Genomic DNA, 21,196 nt, shown 5'->3' with positions numbered 1-21,196 from the left:
ATTTTCCTTTCCATTATTAAGAGTTTCATTAGTTTAGCAGTGTAGGTAAAAAAGTTGAAATACTTGGCATCTGTAAGAAAACCTAATGTGGAATTGGTGCTTCTCAATTGTTACAAAAAATTTTCTAAATTTTTTATGATTTTCATTATGTGTGCAAATATAATGAGTTTGTGTTAAGTTTCAACTCAAGCATTTATTTAAATGTACGAATATATGACAAATAAAAAGATAATTTAGTAAAAGTAAAACTTTCAAATATTTACAGATATATCTAAAAGTGTAACATTTTTGTTTGATCTTGCAAAATTTCGTACATGCATAAGTGGTAAAACTGGCCTAAAAAACTACATCTTACAAACAACCTATCATATGACTCTGTTGTCCTTTGTTTGAGGTTTTTATGTTACTGAGATGCTCTTGTTGGTCAAATTGCATTTGTTAAATTCTTTAAATAGTTTTTGGAAAAGATTAGCTGAAAGCTATAAATAACCAAAAAGTAAATGTCTGTCTTTGAGGGTTTGTAAGTTTGTTACTGATGAATCTAGACAGTGATCTTACAATGTAACTACTTAAACCAATAAATTATCTTTTCATTTGGTATCACTAAAAACAGTTATATTTCCTTTTTTCTAATTTAATTTATTGTTATGGTTCTATTCTTTTCTATGTTTACAATTTTGTTTAATTTTCCAGTTTTGATAAAGTATTTGTCAGTAGTTTGTTACAAATTGGTACTTTCCTTCAATCAAAAATGGAAAGCCAACTCCCCCCCCCCCCCCACCTCTTAGTTTTTACATAAATTAAGTATTTTTCTTTCTTTTATCTAACACTTGTAAGAACCACAATGCCCTAAAATTAATGGATAAAATGTTAAATTGGTTGATTTTTGTGAACATTTCCTAGACATTAGGAGAAAATTGTGGAAGAGATTGGGGATAATTGATATTCATCAAGTAACCAAGTAGTGAGGGGATGCCAAAAAAACCAGCTAAGGAAAAATAAGATCCAATTTCAAAATATAGTAAATTATATTTTAATCCATGGTCAATTTTAATTAATTTGCAGTAAAACTTGATTTTTATTAAGACAAAAAAAACTATTATGTAAAAGATCATCTTCATTGAAAGAATATGAAAATTTTATTATTTTAATGTGGCTTATCATATATTCCTAAAACTATATAATTACTAAACAAACAAGTATTACAAAATGATGTATTAAATTTTTTAGTGTAAAATCAATATTGATACATAATATTTTCTTAAAATTTCAATATGCATGTACTAATAATTTAACATTTCCCCCAAACCAAAAATTTTCCACTCAAAATAATAATTATTATGAATGATTTTCCCTTAACAAGTGATACAAATAAAAAAACATCAAAAATGAGTGTTGTCAACCAAACAATAAAATAACTTTTTAGGACACATGAAAAGACATAGACATAATTGTATTGGAAAGTTAGTAGCCAAACTTTTTTCTATCTATCTATCCATCTATAAGATATGTGATGTATATTTGTTTTCTAATTTTATTGGAAAGTTGGTAACAGTGCTAGACCAATTGAGAACTAACTTTTTAATAGATGCTAAAAATACTTTTCCTTCATAGGTTTGCCAGGCTAAATGGATAAAATTCAGGTTTATTTTTTAAAATACTAGCGGCAGCGATTTTAACAACTAAGGGCTTTGTATTCAAAAGGCGGTAAAAAGTAGCTTGAAACCATCCTAAGACTTAAATCGGAAAATGAAAATAGCCTTAAACTGTAATGGAAAGCTTACATAAAAAAGGGAACCTAATTAGTTCAGTAGTTATTGAGATCCTAAACTTCAGACAAAAAGATAATGCTTTATATAATAGGATAAAAAAAAACTTTTTGTGCTTTCACTCAAAGTATCTAGTATACACAGAAACTGTTCTCCCCCTAAATTAAAAAAAAAATAGGGAGTAGATTTGTATCGTTGCCTAACCCTTGCAAAGGCCTTATTCTGCTTTGCTTTAACGGAGCTACCCTGTACTTAATATAACCCAACCTAACCTGGCCTAAAAAGTTATACAAGATAAATAAGTCTTAGAAAAACCTAAACCTATAAATCATTTGAATTTTCGGTTTGTATAATTAAAACAAATTAATTCAATTTTATTCATGTTTAATGAAAACAGTTGGTTGGATATAAAGAAGAAACTTTCTAGTTCCAAATAAACATGTTTTTCTAAATAGTGTTTACATTTTACAATTTACATTTAGATAAATGTTGTAATTTTTGCTCTATAATTTTCCATTAACCCTTACAGATCGGGGGGGGGGGGTCATATTGACCCCCCCCCCCCTCTATTTTTTCAATGTCATTTTTTTTGTAGGTAAGATAGAGAGTTGTGACTTCATGACTTTTTAAGTTTAGTAATTATACGTCGGCAAGAGTTGATTTTATTAGGATATCTGGTCTGTGTCGGTCGTGGTGTCCGGTCAAAGTCGGTTGGGTAGCACCAAAATTTAAAAAAATTCTAAATAAATCTTAATTTCTACATTATGACTTTGTATATAAGGTAGAAACCTAAAATTTTTTTTGGTGAATGAGAAAAGTGGTGTTATGACCGTTTGACCGCACCCTGACCGACTTTATGACCAATTTTTGTTCGGCTTTTACTACAGACATATATCATGAATATCGTGGCTTCTATTACAGCTAGAGACCTAAAAAATTTTTTGGTAAATCCTTGAGCAATAATTAACAGATAAAAATATTAATTGGCGCCGCCAACCGCCGTTTTACCGCCGTAACCGCCGAAAATGGCGGTTTCCGTTATTTGCCGTTTTTCGGCGATGATCAGAAAAAGTAATTTTTTTGTTATAAAAAATAAAAGTTCGTCCTAAAATTTGGTCATCCTAGCTGCAAAATTGGCCGCTCTCCAGCTGTTTTAAAATTTAGCGGCTGGCCGCTAAAAAGCGGCTAAGAAGCGGCCTGATCGCTATGACTAGAAAAAGTAATTTTCTCTAAAAATACACATGAACCACCAGAAAAAAAAATTTATGTCTTTATCTGTAACAGAAGCCGAGATAGAGGGGGGGGGTCAATATGACCCCCCCCCCCCCCCGATCTATTAAGGTGGGAATAGGGGCCCGATCTGTAAGGGTTAAAAAACATAAACATTCGTTTTACAAGATTATTATTTTTTTTAAAGACTGGGACAATTGCACCCAAAAGAAGTAGATTTTTAAAGCTAACCAATTACAGCTAATAAATAAAGCGAAGCTTCATATATGTACGGTTCGTCCGTAACATATATAGTAATAATAATAAATTTCAGCATAATAGAGTTAACTTATCGATTTCCAGTTTATCATATAATCAATTCTTAATTTGTAAGTATGTCCAAATTTAGCATTACGAAAATAAGTTACAGATTTGCACAAATCTACCCCGTGTTGAAATTTTATGAAACATGTTATTTACCCGAAAATGTTTACAGCTGAAAAAGTTTAATTTTTACGTAAACTAAGATTTTAGGTTTTTTAACAGATTTGTTAATGTTTATCAGTCTATCATTTTACGTTGTTAAAAGCTTAGGCCTATCCGTCTTTAATCGATTATTCATCTTTAATTTAGCGCGGCTATAATTTCATGATGATTCCTTTAACTATAAGGTATTATTGTAAGGCGTAACAACTCTCTAGCCGTTAAAAAGTTTCTTATTTTCATTTTAAGATTGTTGAATTTTAGTTATTATTTTTTACATAAGTTTGGGCAAAGTATCTCTATATTCGAACAAATATGTAAAGATAAATTTAGTAGTTTTTTTTTATACATATAGGGTATTGAATGAAAAATGTTGTTACTTTATTTTTTTAAATAGTCGCTTTTATGGATGTTGTCATCCTTGTTGTTTTTTTATCTTCTTATCTTTTCCCAAGAAGCTTTTAATTTGTGGAATGTTTTTGTCGTGTTTTTTACTAGACATTATCCATTACCTTTTAAATCAACACAGTTTTTACCACTTGTGTAGTTTTTCAATCTATTCCGTTTTCCTTTCATTTTTTTAAAGACGTAAGTGAAGCCCCCCCCCCTTCCCCCTAAAAATCTAGTCTTAAAAAAATTGACGAGGGAGGGATATTTTTGCCCAGGGGCGATTTGTTTTGGGAGTGTGCAAAAACCCTCGCCTTAAATATCTTTAAACCTTTCCTGAATATATACAGCACCTTTTTAAAGGAAACCCATTTTGGTTTAGCAGTTAGCGGGATCTCAAGCTTCATATAGACAGACAGAGAGACCTCCATTTACTTTTATATGAGGATTTTTTATGAGTCTACAAATATCCTGCTTTATCTTTTCTTTGTAATTACCTTTATTTCCGTTTATCCATCTATCTTTACATCTTAGCTTTTTCCATTCTGTACAAAATGAAAAATATGGGAACCAGTAAATCTTCCAAAAAAGCGGCAATTATGTTTATAAACAGCAGAGGAATAATAATCACATGTTAAAAAAGTAGTAAGGATTTTAACTTGAAGCAAAAGCTCTCTGAATTTACTGGTTGGATTAAAGTATGCTTTTCAGTGAAACTCACTAAAGTCCTTATGATTTGTTTTAGGCACCTTTTAGGCTAGTCCCATAGTGGTGTTGCCACTAGTAAATACCTAATAAAACATATTATGAAATACTCATTAATGTATAAAAATAAATAATTTCTTTTTTTCATTTAATCCCAATCAATTCTGGTACTACGATGTTTACATCTTTCTATTTTTCTATTTATAGCAATCAGAAATAGACTAATATTATCAAAACTATAAAATAACACCTAAAATTTTATAAACTTAAGTTTAAAGTTATGTTCTTTAGATCACAGCTTCTCTATAATTGAGTTTCTTTAAGTTATATTAATGGATGGAGAGGACAATGGATTGTAAATTGTATGGATGGGTGGGTAATTTATTTATCATAATTGGTGATGGCCATCAATTTATCATCCATTGTCTTTTCTTTATGAAAAGCTATCTCTATCTGTGTAGGTATAATAAACCTTGTAAACCTATCTCTATCTGTGTAGGTATAATAAACCTTAGTAAACCTATCTCTATCTGTGTAGGTATAATAAACCTTGGTAAACCTATCTCTATCTGTGTAGGTATAATAAACCTTAGTAAACCTATCTCTATCTGTGTAGGTATAATAAACCTTGGTAAACCTATCTCTATCTGTGTAGGTATAATAAACCTTGGTAAACCTATCTCTATCTGTGTAGGTATAATAAACCTTAGTAAACCTATCTCTATCTGTGTAGGTATAATAAACCTTGGTAAACCTATCTTTACCTGTGTAGGTATAATAAACCTTGGTAAACCTATCTCTATCTGTGTAGGTATAATAAACCTTGGTAAACCTATCTTTACCTGTGTAGGTATAATAAACCTTGGTAAACCTATCTCTATCTGTGTAGGTATAATAAACCTTGGTAAACCAGACCTGTAAATCCCTTTCTTTTGTCTTTTAATGTTGTATCACACAAAGTAACATAATTTTTTGCTGTTTTGTTCTAAACAAAAAAAAATGTATGTTATTTTATAAATGTAAAATGGCCTAAAACCTCCCAAAAACACATATAAAGTTTATCTAAAATGCACAAAATTGCCTTGCGAGATATTTTGTTTCCCCTCACCCGTATTTCTACTTTGGAGATAAGGCATAAGATCTTAAGTTTTATACAGACAGACACACACTGCACTATAAAAACTAAAATTCTAAGAAATATTTACACCCTAAAGATACAAATCATGCAATCAAATGGTTGGTTGTATTTAAGGTGTATTGACAAGAATGTATAAACATCCTCCTAAAGCCTTGTCACTTTGTTTTTGGCTTTGTCTATAATTGCGCAATTACCCGTAATTAGAAAACACAATAGACGCAAATATTATAGACTGATCATACAATTGTGCAATTACACGTAATTTAAAAGTACAATAGACGTAGGTATTGTAAACTAATCATAACCATACAACTTACTACTTAAGATCTTGGAAATATATATAGCACAATGTAAAGCTTTATATTTGGTCTAAACTGTTTAATTGTGTTTGGTACTTTCTCAAAATATAATGTTAAGCACTGAAAACCTCCTTTCTCGCCCTATTTTTTAAAAATAAATTACATATTTGAGGGAAAGAGTTTTTTTTCTATTTCTAACCACTAAGAGTGGTCCTAACTTAACCTTACTTAACCTGACCTAAAGTAGCAAAAACACTATGCCAAACCACCCTTATTTCATTTCATAAAGAATAGGAAAGAGGGGGGCGACGATGTTTTTTTTATGAATATTCAAATTATAAAAGAAGTATATTTAAAGTCTGTATAACTTTATTTTGTCTTTATTAGCTTTTACAAAATATTATAAAAGTCTCAAAAATTAAAAATATCATAATGATAGCTTTTATAAAACAAAATATACTTAAAATTTCAAAATCATTCCAAGACTTAAATTTATAAATAAAATGGCCCAAGACCACAATGCAAGCAATGTATAGCTTTCCTGAAAATGAAAACCCAATCTGCTCAATGGTTAGCAATATCTTAAAATACTTTATGTAATAGAACTAACAGCTACACCCCTAGAGTCCTCTAGTGGTACCTGACTTAGACAGGGGGGGGGGGTATTTACCCTCCCCTTTATTTTCAATTTCAGCTTTGAAAAGAAAAAACTTTTTTGGAGGCGATTTTTCCTTGGAGGGTAATGGTAGCCTCCTTCAAAATAGTTATAAACCTTCCCAGGACCAAAGAGATGCTAGATTGTAAAGAAGGAGAACCATATCGGTTCAACGGTTACAAAGATCCCTCGGTAAGCACAGAAAGATACACACTGTCACACAGAGATCCTGTTACTTTTAAATAAGGATTAAAATTGTTAGAAACCTCAATATTGTTGAAACAAATGACTAATCTCCTAGACGGTTACACAACTGTTTATTTACACTTTGTCTTCTTTGGGGAAAAGAGAAATGGAGAACTTTTTTATGTAACCAGTAATTTATTTGGATATTTACTTTTGTTAAATGAGTAAGGTAGATGTTTTGCATAGTTTATCGAATACTTTTATGGAGGCAATCAAAAATATATATTTTTTTTAAGTATCCTTTTATAATCACAATATGTATATTTTTCTTCTTTATTTACTGTTTAATAAAATATTTCTAATGCTTCCCTTTTTTTATTTAAAGAAATCAAATAATTTTCAATTATTAGGTTCTTAACAAAAAATACTAAATATACTAATTAGATTTAATTATTTATATTATAACAAATAAGAGAATTAACATATTTTCTCAAAGGCAAAATATTTTCAAGGAATAGGAAAAATATTGATAATGGGTAATAAAATGTCTTTTCTCAAAGTCGTATGCGGTCATACGCAAAATTTGAAGGGTGGCGCAAATTTCATAACTCAATTTTCGCGGAAAAATATTATTTGATTTACTTATTTCTCTATCAGAAAAAAGCAATGCATGCAAGATTATTTGATTCGTTAGGATATAAAGATGCATTTTTTTCAAACCATGAAAACTTATATCTGAATTTTGCGTATGGCCGCGTACAACTTTAAGAAACGGCATTTTCTAACCCATCACCAAAATATCATAGATAGGTAAATATGTAGACGTAAGTAATAAATATTTTTTTTCTATAGGAAGCTTTTTTTTTAAAAGTTGCATTCTAAAATATTCAAAATTAATAAATAAAGGCCGCTTTTTAAGTGATGATACCTAAAATAATCTATATTTTTACAGGGAGGTATTGGGTATTGGGTTATAAATTACACTTGTACCAAAATACGTAATCTTTTTCATTGGCTCAAAAACTTTTGTTATTTTTACTGAATTGATTGGTTATTATAAAACTAGTAGTGTTCAAATGTTTGAACCAATTATTTTAATCTACAAATTTGATAATCCTGTTTATTAACATTTGATATGTATATCAATTTATCTCCATATTCTTAACAATTAAGCTACCGAATGGCGAAAATTACACTTAATTCCTCGTCCATTATCCTGTATTCACATAAAAATATGTTATTGTTTTGAACATAAATTCTCCTCGTGTTATTCTCATATTTTATTCAAAAGTAAAAACGATGGTATAGTGTCATAGTTCACTTCACTCAAAACATATTAAAAGATAGGAAGGAGGGGACACTAGGCCCAAACGTTTAATAACGTATTCTAATTTCTTCTCCGTTGACGTAACAACAATTAATGACTTTTATTGAATTTTGATTGGTTAGTACATTAACTTGAGTGAAATATTGTAATCTACAGAAGGGATAGTTTTGTGTATCATCATTGGGAATTTTTTCGGCCAATATCTTATACCTTTAGATCCCTGACTCAAAATACATTTTTAAAGAGAAACTTTATTTCTGGTAAACATATCTATCTTGTTATTGATGTATTCATTAACAGGGAGGGAGGGGACAATGGACTATAAATGATAGTGCTCTTAAATTATATTAGCTCGTTCTTCAATTCATAGGATTACATATTTTCGGCGATAAGATTAAATCTTGATATACAGCTAACTATATAATTATATCGATTCATATATCCTAAAACAAAAAGTAATAAAGTTTTTTTTGTCTGGAGCTAAAATCTCGAAAATTGCTTAGCCGTTTAGATTAACTTTTCAGGAGAGCTTTAAAATTTTCTTTAGGTGGTTTTAAACTACTTTCCTCACCTCGGTTGCTCTCTCTAGAGGTTAGGGCCGAAGCAACTAGTCCAATTAGAAAGTTTTTATTCTGCAGGTTAAGACTTTAATAACATGGCATTTTCCCATATTAAGGAAGCTTTAATTAGGTCCCAAGATGTCTTAAAGCTATTCTAATTAGAGATTGAGATTGGGATGGTGTAAGGCTATTTTTGTCCATCTCTACTCTTTCGAATACAGAGCCACTAGATTTCTGTGAAAAAAATATCAATTTGAAGTCATAATAAATTTGAAGAATTTGAGATAAAACAAAATTTGTATAAAATAACACATACTTCAACATTCAAACATATTTTCATCCAATTTATTTACAAAAAAAAAATAAATTCACATTTTGTCTGAATATTTTACTTTTCAATAGATTATCTTACAATTTTGGGGCCTTTTTTTAAATAAAGGCATATAGTTTTTACTTTTTCCACCAACTCATATTTTAAAAAATGCTTTCCATTTTTAAAGTCAATATTATCATTTTATTTAAATATTAATGAAAAAATTTCTGTAATTCGATGCAATACATGACTTTTAGTGTGACCAAGAACCGGATCTAATCCACCGGATATTAGTCGGTTTCGAAGCCAACTAGAAAAATTATTTTATAGACTTTTTATTCAAGTTTATTTCTGCCTGTTCATGAAAGGACAGTAACCTTTTTTTGCATTACTAAAAAGCATCTACTTTCATAAAAAACTAATTTGGGTAAAATTTTGGTCAATAGGACAAGTGTGTTTTTGATTAGCGTAGCCATGCATGGGAATATGATTCCTGGGATAAAATGCTTCAGGAATCAATAAACATGAATTCAAACGGATCAAATACTCTTGACTAACATCTATTGCATATAAAATTGTAGAGTAGCTGCGCTTTTAATAAATAAAATATGTTTTAAGAATGTAATTTTGTTGAAATTTTGTTGGAAATAGATATTTCACAAGATGTGCTGTCATTTTTATCATATTTTTCTTTTCTCTTTTTGTAGGTTAAATGATTGTATATAGGATATTACGTGGATATATTGACAGAGGAAAATTTGTTGTCAATTTAGCTTGCCAATATTGTCATTTATTTATTAGTTCGTTCATCCATTAGGAGGGAAGGGGATGGGGTAAAGGGGATGGATAGAGGGTGTTGTTATTTTAGCCAGCTGTGAGTATAACTTTATCAGAGTACATGAAAATCTGGTGCAACATCCAATAAATAAGATATCGATGGGGAAAATGATAAAATAAATAAGAAAATGTTGTTATAAGAAGTAATGAAGTTACCCTTGACTCCACCACTAAACCCAGGGAGGGAGGGGGCATTGGGCTGTTTATTAAACCTGTCCCCAACGTTATCTAATATCATTTTACTTTTAATTAGCTTCATAACTTTGGGGACTTGTATTGAATTTTGATTGGTTGGCTTATTAAGTAAAATGTCTAAATTGTAGTCTTCACAAGGTTAATTTTGTGAATCATTATAAGGGATTTGAATTAATTTATCTACTGTCTTATCCCTTCAGATCCCTGACTAAATCTAACCTTAACTATCCGTACTTTTCTTTCAACATACTTTTGGAATAACAAAAGTATATTATTTTTTCAATTTACTTAATCAATTAATACTTTAAGCTTTACTGCATTTTCAGAAATTTTAATATAATTTACCTGTAGTATGACACTGTTAATTACACTAGTACCCAAAGCTTAATAAACAAGCTTTCTAATTCGTAGGAGTTGAGAACTTTTGGTTCTTTTTATTGAATTATCATTGGTTGGATTTTTAACTAGCAGCGTAATATCTGTGTATATAGAGATAGATTTGTTTATCATCATTGGGGATGTATAAAAATCACCATTGCCTTATCCATTAAGATTCATGGTTTGTGTTAAACTAAAATGAAGTCTTTAAACCAATGGAGAAAACTTTAGTCTTGTCCTGTGCGTGATCTTAACGATGTTATGTTTTCAGGTTGACGAGTTGACCTACCAGAATGGAGATACAGCCCTGCTTCCTTGTGACATTAGTAATCAGAATCCAGGGGATAGGGTCACCCTCTTGTTGTGGTATAAAGAGGATAGTGTTGGCAACCTGGGTGCAGGTGAGATAGATAGATAAAAAAAAAGACAGACAGATAGATTAACAGATAGATGCTAATATAGATAGATATAAATTACCATTACCTCGTAAGGGCGGGATTCTCCTTCGATTTAAGTGATCATCTAGAGAATCCAGAGCATCATCCACGTGTAATGGAATGCGATACTCTAACACCCACGGATATTAGGTTATGTAAAATCCATCAGACAATCAACCCTTTGATTGCACGACCTTTGTCTGAGAAGTTCTAACTGTGCATGGTAGTGATTTGCACTTGTTTATGGGCCAAGGTATTCCTCCTACTCTTACTATTTATGTCGCGCACCTGACATAGCCGTAGTAGGAACCATTTTTAACGTCTTATTTATGACGCGGTGTCGGGTCGAGATTCGAACCTTTCACGTCCCCAACGGCGAGCGGATGCGCTACGTATTGAGCCACGATCGCGGGATAGATAGATATAAATAGCCTAAAACTATCCAAAGACAGCTAGACATCCGCCTGTTTCTCTAATATAATGATGAATGATTCAACTCTAATTTTCAGGGAAGGGATCACCCATCTACAGAATAGATGCTCGAACCAACAAGGATCTTGTTATTGGCAGCCAGAAGTCAGGACGTGTTCAGATCCTTGATTGGGTCAATGAAGAGGTGAATACCTTGACAATTAGTCATAATATTGTAAGCTTAGAAAGGAAAGGGAGAGGGAAGGTAGGGGTTGATAGTCATTGGTAAATATCTTTAAAAGTAGCCAGTATATTACAAGCTTAGAATAGGGGTGGGAGGTGGATAGGATATTGGACAATAGATTTATAACCATTATATCTTATTCGTTGGTCAAAACTTGAGGTACTTTCATCTTTAACAAGGATGAATGACAATATCCCTAAAAGCGAAGCTATGAAATGGTTGCACAAACGAACATTAGACCAATAATCTTAAACAATAAATATCAATAAATTAACAATATGACTGTTTATTTCAATAATTAAATGAATTTTTAAATATTTTACTTAACAAACAAAAAGAAGTACGGGCAGGCATACCTTAGTTGTAGAGTAGCTGCGCTAAAAAAATAAATGATTTTGGTCAATTTTATATTACGTTTCCCAGGCCATCAAAATAATCAATAAATTTTATTGGTAAAGTAATTAACTTTTTAATGCACTGTTAAAAAAATCTGCAATTCATGCTTTATAAAGATTTATACAGCCTAGCAACGCTGTATATAATCGTTACAAAAAAAAGTCAGTATATTAATTTAAAATTTGTTGATTTTTTGTATGATATAACTATTCTATACATCAGATTTTTGAAATACTGATTAAAGGACAACAAAGCACAATATTCTAAGCGAAGCATCTCTATAATCAAGTCTTAAAATGCTTGAATTTCGCTTTAGGGATTCATCCTTGTTATTTTTTATTTGATTCCATTGAATAAATTAATTTTGAGAAAAAAAAAATTACTTAAAATAATTATTATTATGTGGAAACTTTGTTAATTCTTGACGTAAATGTCAGTTTCCACTTTAATAGCTCTATAATTTTCTTATTATATTCTACTCCGGAGGGAGGGGATATAACTAAAAATTACACTTACCATCAAAGTTGCATAATATTATTAACTTAAAACTTCGAAATTATTATTGAATTTGATTTTACATTCTACCAGTGTCTAAACCTTTCCACCAACAATTCTAACTTATTGTAATTTTGTTTATAATATTTTAGGTTGTACATCAAAGTAATATTTATTGGCTTGTCCCTAAGGATTCCTGATTCTTTATGTATTTTTTTAATCTTTTTATCTTTTAATTTTTTAAAATTTAGTTTTCAGACCTTACCATTTCTGGGTAATTGGTACTGTTAAATCTAAAATAAATATATTAAAGAATTGTTTTGTCTTCCAAATTTTAAAGAAGAAATTTGCCTATAATGTATACTTTTGATAGATTTAAATTCTTTTAAAGTGCAGTGTATAGTATTCACCCTTTTATATATTTAAACCTATTATTTGCTCTTGTTATTAAAGCCATAAGTAATAATAATATAAATTATAATAATTATAAATCCTTAAGTAAACTTATTGTAATTATATTTAAATTAATTATAAAATGTCTGAACTTTAAAGAAAGAAAAATGAAGCACAACATTAACATTGTTCAACAAATTTACATTTATGATAGAATTAGAGAATATAAATTCTTGGTTTTTGAAAGTGGACGTTCAAGCTTTTTTGAGGGGGCTAAAATGAGGGGTTTCAAAGGTTTAAGGGGGTAATATATTGTATTTTTTTTGAGGGGGGTAAATGAGGGGTTTTAAAGTTTGAGGGGAGTAAACACTCTTTACCCCCATTCTTGGACGTCAATGTAAAACACCTATTATTATTATAAAAACAAGGATGACAACATCAATAAAAGCGAAGCTCTGAAATGGAAGGACAAACAAACATTAACACTTGTAGATTGTCAGAACTGAATTAGCAGAATATTAATGCATCAGTACGAACAATATTTTCCAAAACTTTGTTGCAAAACTGCATAAATAGATGATACTGTTTAAGGACATACTTACATGTTTGGGACTTGTTTATAGAGATGCTTCGCTTATGCCATTGTACCTTGTTGTAATAGAAATTAGTTTACAAAAAATCAGAAGAATCGGATAATTTTAACATACAAAAATTTGTTGTCAAAAAAGTTAAAAATCTACATGTTTAAAATGGACGTACGGACATTTTGGTATTGTTTATAGAGTTGCTACGCTTTCTTAATTGTACCTAACTACTATAGGAATCATCATGCAAAGTTTGGAAGCGATAGGACAATTCTAACCTGTTAAAATTAACGAAAAGAGCTAACTCTCTGTGACGGACGGACGGACGTACAGACGTACGGACGAACGGACGGACGGACCGACCCTAATTATAGAAAAAGCTTCGCTTTTAAAAACGAAAAAATACAAAAAAGGATTAAAATTATTATATATTTAACAATTTTAGGTAATGGGTAGAAATCGAGTGAGCTTTGATACCCAACTGAGTCCTGCTTCCCTGAAAATTAGAAATGTTAGTGAGGAAGATGCCGGTCTATACAGGTAATTATTACTCCTTCCTTAATAGCCAGGAAGCGAAGAGAGATTGGGCTGTAAATTACACTGGTACCAAAAGTCTTGGCTCAAACCCTTTTATTGAATTTTGATTGGTTAATTCCAAACAACATCCGATGATTTTTTTCTACGGAAGGGAAATTTTGTGTGCAAACATTTTTTTTTGTATCAGCCGTTGTCTTATCCCTTAATAATCCTGCATTTTCTTATATATCTATATATCCAATTATTTAGATGTCGAGTAGATTTTACAACCTCCCAGACAAGAACTAAAAGAATATTGTTGAAAGTTATCACACGGCCTGGCAGACCTCATATTTTTGATGACACAGGTACATTTTGGGATATGGATTCCTAGAACTATTGGGTATAATGTTATATGCGAATCTTCTCTATAATCAAATCCCCAAAAATTTTGTTTTCTTTTGACAGTATTTAAACAAATTTTCAACCAATTTCAATATGTTTTTCTTAAGACTTATTAATTGATATACTGCAAAGAAATTGTTAATGTTCGTTTGTCCTTCCGTCTGGTTTTAGAGCTTCACTTCGTGTTGTCATCCCAGTTTTATTAGATGTCAAGTTAATCGTTACCTTGTATGTTCATTAGGGCATTTACTTTGATAATTCATATTTTATCAAAAAAGTGTATTATTGTTATCGCATCGCTATACACTTACTTTATTATTTGATTTTAACGATGACAGCATGCGGTATTTCAAAATTTAGTACTGTTTTTGGATCAAATGAACCTTGTTTAAATGAATTTTGGAATTTTCATTGGAATTTCTTATTAAACTATTTAATACTCTTTTTAATTAAACTTTACATTAAACAATTCTTCATGAATTTCTGACTTGCTAAAAATTTATATTTGATCAGCTGAAGTATAATTAGAGTTTGTAGGTCCGTATGTATGTCATGTAGTTTTTAGGCAAATGTTCAGTGGTCATAATTAATAATAGAAGGAAAAAAGATAATATTAGAAAATCAAAGAAACTTCAAATATCAATTTATAAAAGTAATTTGTAACGTGAGCAAAAACTTTTGTAAGAATAATATTTACATTACAAAATAAATCAGCAGTCTTTCAGCTGTCTTTACCGAGAGACTAGAGTACAGACAAACAAGTTCAGCACTAAACATTTAATAGCTTGATATTTCTAGGCTAGTTGTGTCTAACATTGTGCTTGTTTTAATATTAGTTAAACGAATACAAACTCTAGAATTATGTCCAGTAGACAAATAAAATTGCAGCTGAAATTTTCAGAGATGTATGGGATATGCAAGTAAGAAGGTTTTCAAATATATTAAGCAAATCTTATTTTCTGCATTAGCTTTGAGAGTTCAAATCAAATAAAAACATTTTTTTTTTACAAAGTAGTGTTTTTCAAATTCCAAAACCCCTGAACAATTTTATATTACAGAAAATTTAGATAATAAAAATTTGGTTTTATAGTGTAATATAAAGATAGTGTGCAAATATGTACAGTAGTTACATACCTTACTTTGAATTGAATCTATATCTTTTTGAAAGAGAAGCTTTTCTATAATTATTAAAAGCGAAGCTTTTTTTATAATTAGAGTAAGTCAGTCACAAAGAGATAGCTTTCTTCGTTAATTTAGGCATGTTAGAGATGTCTTATCGATTTCAAACTTTGCATAGTGATTACTTTAGAAAGCGTAGCAACTCATTACCAGAATGTCCGTACATCCATTTACTCGCGCTTAACAATTACGCCGTTGCAAATTCTCTAATCTAAAATATCTATTCTAAAACTCATCTGTATATTGTCTAAGACGGATGTCCCAAAACTCCCTACAAACTCCCTAATTAATTAAAGAACAATAGATAAAATATTTATCTTAATATCAATAAAAAAAGAGTTTCTTTAAAACAAACAAAATTTTTAATTACAAATTTCTTAAGTATTTTATTGTACAAAAACCTTATTTTCTTATATTTCTAACAAAAAACATTATTCTTGAATGTTGTTGCTCATTCTTTCCTTTTTCTTTGTGATTATGTGGTATCCGCCTAGGATAAATGGCAGACACCAGAGTTCAAATGACTACGGCAGTGTGAACAGACGTGGACACCTATACTATAGAGAAGCTACGCTTCTCTAGCAATCACTAAATAATAAACAGAGTCTATTCAGTTGTTTCTTTATTCAGGGTCTAAGGGTTACTAACGTTATATACAACAAACAATAAATACACAGATAGGAATAAATAATCATAAACAAGATCAATATAATACATATACAATAGTCAGTTTGGGCAATAATGATCCCCCATCCCTGGAAAGGGTGGGGGGAATTAACAATACAGCTTAACCATAATAAGGCTGTCAGAATCTATCATTAATTTTAGGCATAGGGAGGGGGTCAGCAGACCCCTTCCCCAGGACTCGGGGGAGGGCCCTCGGCCCTTCCCCGAACCCAGGTCAGGGTTGCCATAGGCATGGCTCACGGTTGCCGAATACCACAACTCTCCCCTCGGAAGGCTGGGAGGGGGGTCTCCCTGCCAGACTTCCGACAGTGGTTGAGGCCTTCGGCCCGCTCCTTAAGGCTAATTTATATACAAGCGATAATGATTCAATGGAATCCTAGTGGTGATTTTCAGGGCTGATGGGCTCCCAACGTGGGATAGAAGGTAGAGGCTGGCTTTTGTTGGACACGTAGCTCGGCGCCAGCAGGTGTCAGGTTGGCGTGGGGCACAGCCGCTGCGGGGCCGGTCAGTAACGGGGCATTCTGGTTGTTGTTGGCAGCGGCTGGGGCACTGGCTACCAGGTTGACCGTCTGAGCGACAGCCTGGCCTCCCGAGGGGCCACGGGGCTTTCCAGAGTGTGGTCCAGGCCTGCCTGGGCGGTCATTCCCACTATCGGCTGATTGCATGGACACCATTTCCTCGGCTGCTTCCCGGCCGATAGGAATGGCATCCCAGTCTACTGAAAAGTCCCGGGACTTGGCATGGGTGAGTCTGGCTCTGGCCAAGGCCTTACGATACAAGGTTGGGTGGTACAGGAACACTTGTGACATCGCGTTCATGGCGGCCTGTACACCTCCTTGTGCGGCTGCCAGGGAAATGATGGTTAAGTCTCCCAGCAGCTTGAGAATCAACAACAGCAAACACAGTATGGCTGCGCCATCTCCCCACTCGTGAATAGCCTGTCTGAACCCAGCCCAGACATCCAGGGCTGCTTCTCCTTCCTCCGCCAGTCGGTCGATATCGTAGGACACGATCCCATGGTCTCCGGTGGCTGAACAGCTACCTTGCTGAACGCATGAGCCATACGACAGGCCGGTCAGCATGGCGGCCTTATATGCTGGGAACGCTAGCAGCTGCTGCCAGTCGTTCAGCTCAGCCTGCGAATACAAGCCTCCCGAACTAAAGTCATCCAAGGGTTCTGTCAGCAGCTGCTTGGGCGTATCCAGCAGGGGTGGACTCTTCTTAGGTGCGGGGGTTAGCTCTATCCAGCCTTCCTCAGCGTGCACAGTTAGTGGGTAGGTGGAGGAGCAGGGAATCTTGGTGGCGTGGCCGCTATACACCTTTGTCACGGCGTCTACGAATCCTGTGGGTTCCACCGGCACCTTGTCCCAACATTCATTGCTCTCACGGAAAACATGTTTGTTGCGTTGGCAGGTAAGCTGGAGCAGTACATCTCCCCTCAGCACAGAGAACGTGCTCCCCTGGACACGCACCGGATGGGCCGGGTCTAGTTGCTGGAGCTTCCAGCAATTGGCCGCTACTTCTTCTGCTGCGGTGCTTCTCATTCGAGTCTCCAGGGTAAATCCGATGTAACCTGCATGTATCTGGGCCTGCAGGGGGACATCCACGTCCCTGGCCGATACTCTGGGCAGCGCTGCCGCGGCCGGGTCAGCTGCAACGAACAATGCTGGGTGGTTGGTGGCATGGGCCTCAAAGTCGCAGTTCACTATTGAGGTGGGGGTAGTCATGTTGATGAAGAATTGGGCTTGATGGTCAACCAGGAACGCATCCATCACTAGGCTAGGCTGGAGGCTGCGGATCAGCCTCAAGGGGCAATCTCTCCCCAGGTGGTCCCACACGTAGGTGGCCTCCCCAGTGATGCAGGACAGCTCAGAATGGGGACACTCTAGGGTCAGGTGGTCAGACTGGGACTCCACCCGTCCATTCTCGACTACATAGGTCTCTTCCTTGACCAGCAGCCGTCGTTCCTGGAGCACTAATTCATTGCGGTACAGCTGGCCCTCGAAATGGACGTCCTCCCCTTCACAACCCACCCCCTCGGGGCTGTTGACCAAGGCGCCCACCATATCGAGGGTGAAGAACAGGGGATGGTTCAGCTGAAACGTCAGTGGCTGGGTCTTGCCTGGCAGCGTGTAGACTCGGTTCCTGGCCAGGTCTCGGCACGTTTCTGGATCAATCTTGGTTGGCCTCATGAGGGTGGGGACCGAGGTCACCTTGAGGTGACCCCATACTCCACACCTAAATGTCCACTGGGACACGGTGAGTTGACAGCTATATCCCGTTGTTTCCCTAATCTTGACTTGCTGCAGGACATGTACCTCATGGCCCAAGGGCACCTCCTGGTGTAGCGGCTCCGTGCTACACATCTTCTCCTTGTTGTAGGCTGTGACATGGGTGGGGTTGGCACAGTCCCACCCTACCAGGATGTAGCTAGTTGTAGGCCACACGGCTGCGAGCAGTAGTCCCCACAGAACCATCCACCAGTGTGAGAATCTACCAGACAGCCATCGACCTCGCGCACGCGGCTGGGGATCCTCGGCTCGGGCCACGGCTGCTTCTTGGGGCTGGACACTGCTGGGCTGCTCCTGGCTAGATACAAATTTCCATTGAGCGTTATCTTTGGGTGCCCGGGGCATCCCGATACCCTCCCCAATGACAGACTGACAGGCGACTGGCGCCTGCCTTGGTGTCGGCTCCCCTAGCCCCAAGGGGTCCCTTCCCTTGTCCATGGCATGCCCAGTGGCATGGGGCTGGAGTGCGTGTGGCACAGGCTCGCCCTGGATTACGTCCCTCCCCTGCCCTAGGAACTCAGGTGCATGTGGCACAGGCAAGTCCTTATATCCCCAAATTTCAATCTCCCCAGCCTCTGGTGCGGGAGGCACAGGCAAGGCTGGAGGGTTACAATACTTTGGATACAATACATTTGTCAAATTTAACTTATCCTGGCTCGGTTGGGAATGGTGGGCAGCTGGATGGTGTATGGCTGGGCTCTCCCTACGGGCTGGTGGCGCTGGCTGACTGGGGGTGACGGATGTCACCCCTCCCTCTGGGGCTGCTGGCTCGTTCCAGGATCCAGGTATCTCGGTGGCGGCGACGGTTGTCGCCCCAGGCACCAGGGTGGGGGCGCTGGATAGCACCCCCCAGTCATCGCAGGTGGCGGCGGCGGTTGCCACCCCAGACATCAGCTTGGGGGTGCGGGGGCGCACCTCTCGTCCTTCCCAGGTGGCGGCGCCGGATGGCGCCCCATACATCGACTCCGATGCGCTGGCTAGCGCCTCCTGCCTCTCTCGCTCAGCGGCCGCCATCTCAGTGGCGCTGGGTAGCGCCCCTCCACCTTTGCTGGGTAGACTCGGTCTGGCAGGCCCCATCATGTTGAGGCTGAAGGGTTGAGGCCTCAGGACTTCTGGCTCTGCAATGTTGGTGGGCTGCACGAACTCCGGCCCCAGGTGATTGAGGCTGAAGCCCAGACCAACCCGGTTGGGTTCGGCCGCTCCTCCCAGCACGTTGATCCTAGCTAGAACGGTTCCAAACTGTGGCATTCCGTCGGCTCGGCCCGCTGCATTGGGGGCAGCTGCTTGCTGGAGTGTTGCTGGGGGCGCGCTCCCTTCCATGTTGGCTACTCTGCTGGGCTTTCCTGAGGGAGCGCCCTTGTCAGCGGCGCGCCTCCAGCCGGCTACCTAATCCCAGTTGGCTTTGCACTCGGCCGCCGTATGGCCGGCATAGTGGCAACGGTCGCATTTGGCAGGACGGTCACGACGTGGCTGGGTGCGTCTCTCTTCTAGGCTGACCTCCATAGTCTGGACAGTCTCGGACTCGGTGGCCTTTCCCATGGCAGCGGTAGCAGCGACCTGGAATCTTGTCATCTGGGGCGACCTTCCCCATCTGGTGGAGACCCGGAGCCAAGGCGCCAATCTCCATTGGCTCCGACTCATCATATTGGGGCAACTGGAGGCTGGCTGATCCCGTGAGCCCGTCGGTGGCGTCCACTAGGCACACACCCTCCTTCAGCTGCTTGGTGATCATTGTGACGGTAAACATGGCTCGCCTCGTGTACTCAGGTACCGAGGCGATCTCATGACCCATCATTTCACGTTTCACATTAGCGTTACGAATGCTACGATTTAATTCGTCTATCAACAATTCAAGGTCCTCATGGCTATAGGCCTCCCTATACAAGGCACACTTTGTGGATATGTATGCTTGTATAGGTTCTGTCGAGTGTTGCCTATAATCCCTGAAGGCTTGCTTCAAAGTCTGGGATTCAAAGGATGGACGAAATAACATTTCACACTTGGCCTTGACTTGTTCGTATGTCAAGGCTTGGCCTGCCTCGCCAAACAGATGAGAGGCCATCTCCGCCGCTTGCCCCGCCAGGGATAGTAAAAGGGCGTTGCGGCGGTTTAGTGTGTCATGGGGAGGCACACGGTAAGCCGCCCATGACATCTCGAGTCTCCGGATGTGGGAATTCCAGGATTGCTTGGGCGGTCCTCGATACTCCGGCAGGTTACTCAGCATCAGCTTGCGGTACTCGGCTGGAGCCGGCTGGGGATCATCCTGGAGCCATCCTTGGAGTTGGTCGCCTCCTGGCGCTTGCTGCTGCTCCATCGGGTCAAAGGTTCAGCGGCGGGACACGAAGTTTTAAGTCAATACTATAAATGGTTTACACTTGAGGCTTTCTAGCCTAGCAGCCAACACTGTTTATCACTAGGTTGGTAGTTTAACTACAAAGATTTAAATTAGGTGTACCTAAAGTACTTGTCACTAGTTTTCTGAGTTGTAGAGTAGGCTGGTAGGGGTAGATAGCTGTTGAGGGTCTGAACTGCTGTCAGGAACTGATTGGGTTTTCCTTATCACACTATAGATAGGAGGGAGAAGCTTGCAAGTCTTTTTCTAAAAATATCTCTGTTGGATGCTATGGAGTAGCTCCGCTCCTGTGTGTGTGTGTGTGTGCGTGAAATATCCTTTCCTTGCAACGCGCTTACGCACCGGCAGATTCGCGCACACAGGT

At 36.6% G+C, this 21,196-nt stretch overlaps 1 protein-coding gene across 2 annotated transcripts in view; it reads left to right on the top strand.

Annotated features, from left to right (window-relative positions):
• LOC145313736 (neural cell adhesion molecule 2-like) overlaps positions 1-21,196 on the top strand; it is a 41,915-nt gene that overhangs the window by 11,818 nt on the left and 8,901 nt on the right. For both annotated transcript variants that reach the window (XM_080153301.1, XM_080153300.1), the window contains 4 exons: positions 10,713-10,842; positions 11,388-11,494; positions 13,847-13,941; positions 14,188-14,285. In XM_080153301.1, coding sequence (XP_080009427.1) covers positions 10,713-10,842; positions 11,388-11,494; positions 13,847-13,941; positions 14,188-14,285 — 430 coding nt within the window. The remainder of the gene's footprint in view (positions 1-10,712; positions 10,843-11,387; positions 11,495-13,846; positions 13,942-14,187; positions 14,286-21,196) is intronic.

The sequence above is a fragment of the Acartia tonsa genome, chromosome 3 (genome assembly GCF_053477335.1).
Source record: "Acartia tonsa isolate MP-2025a chromosome 3, ASM5347733v1, whole genome shotgun sequence".
Taxonomy (NCBI): Eukaryota; Metazoa; Arthropoda; class Copepoda; order Calanoida; family Acartiidae; genus Acartia; species Acartia tonsa.
The sequence above is the reverse complement of the archived record's forward strand: the minus strand, read 5'-3'. Positions and strand labels throughout refer to the sequence as shown.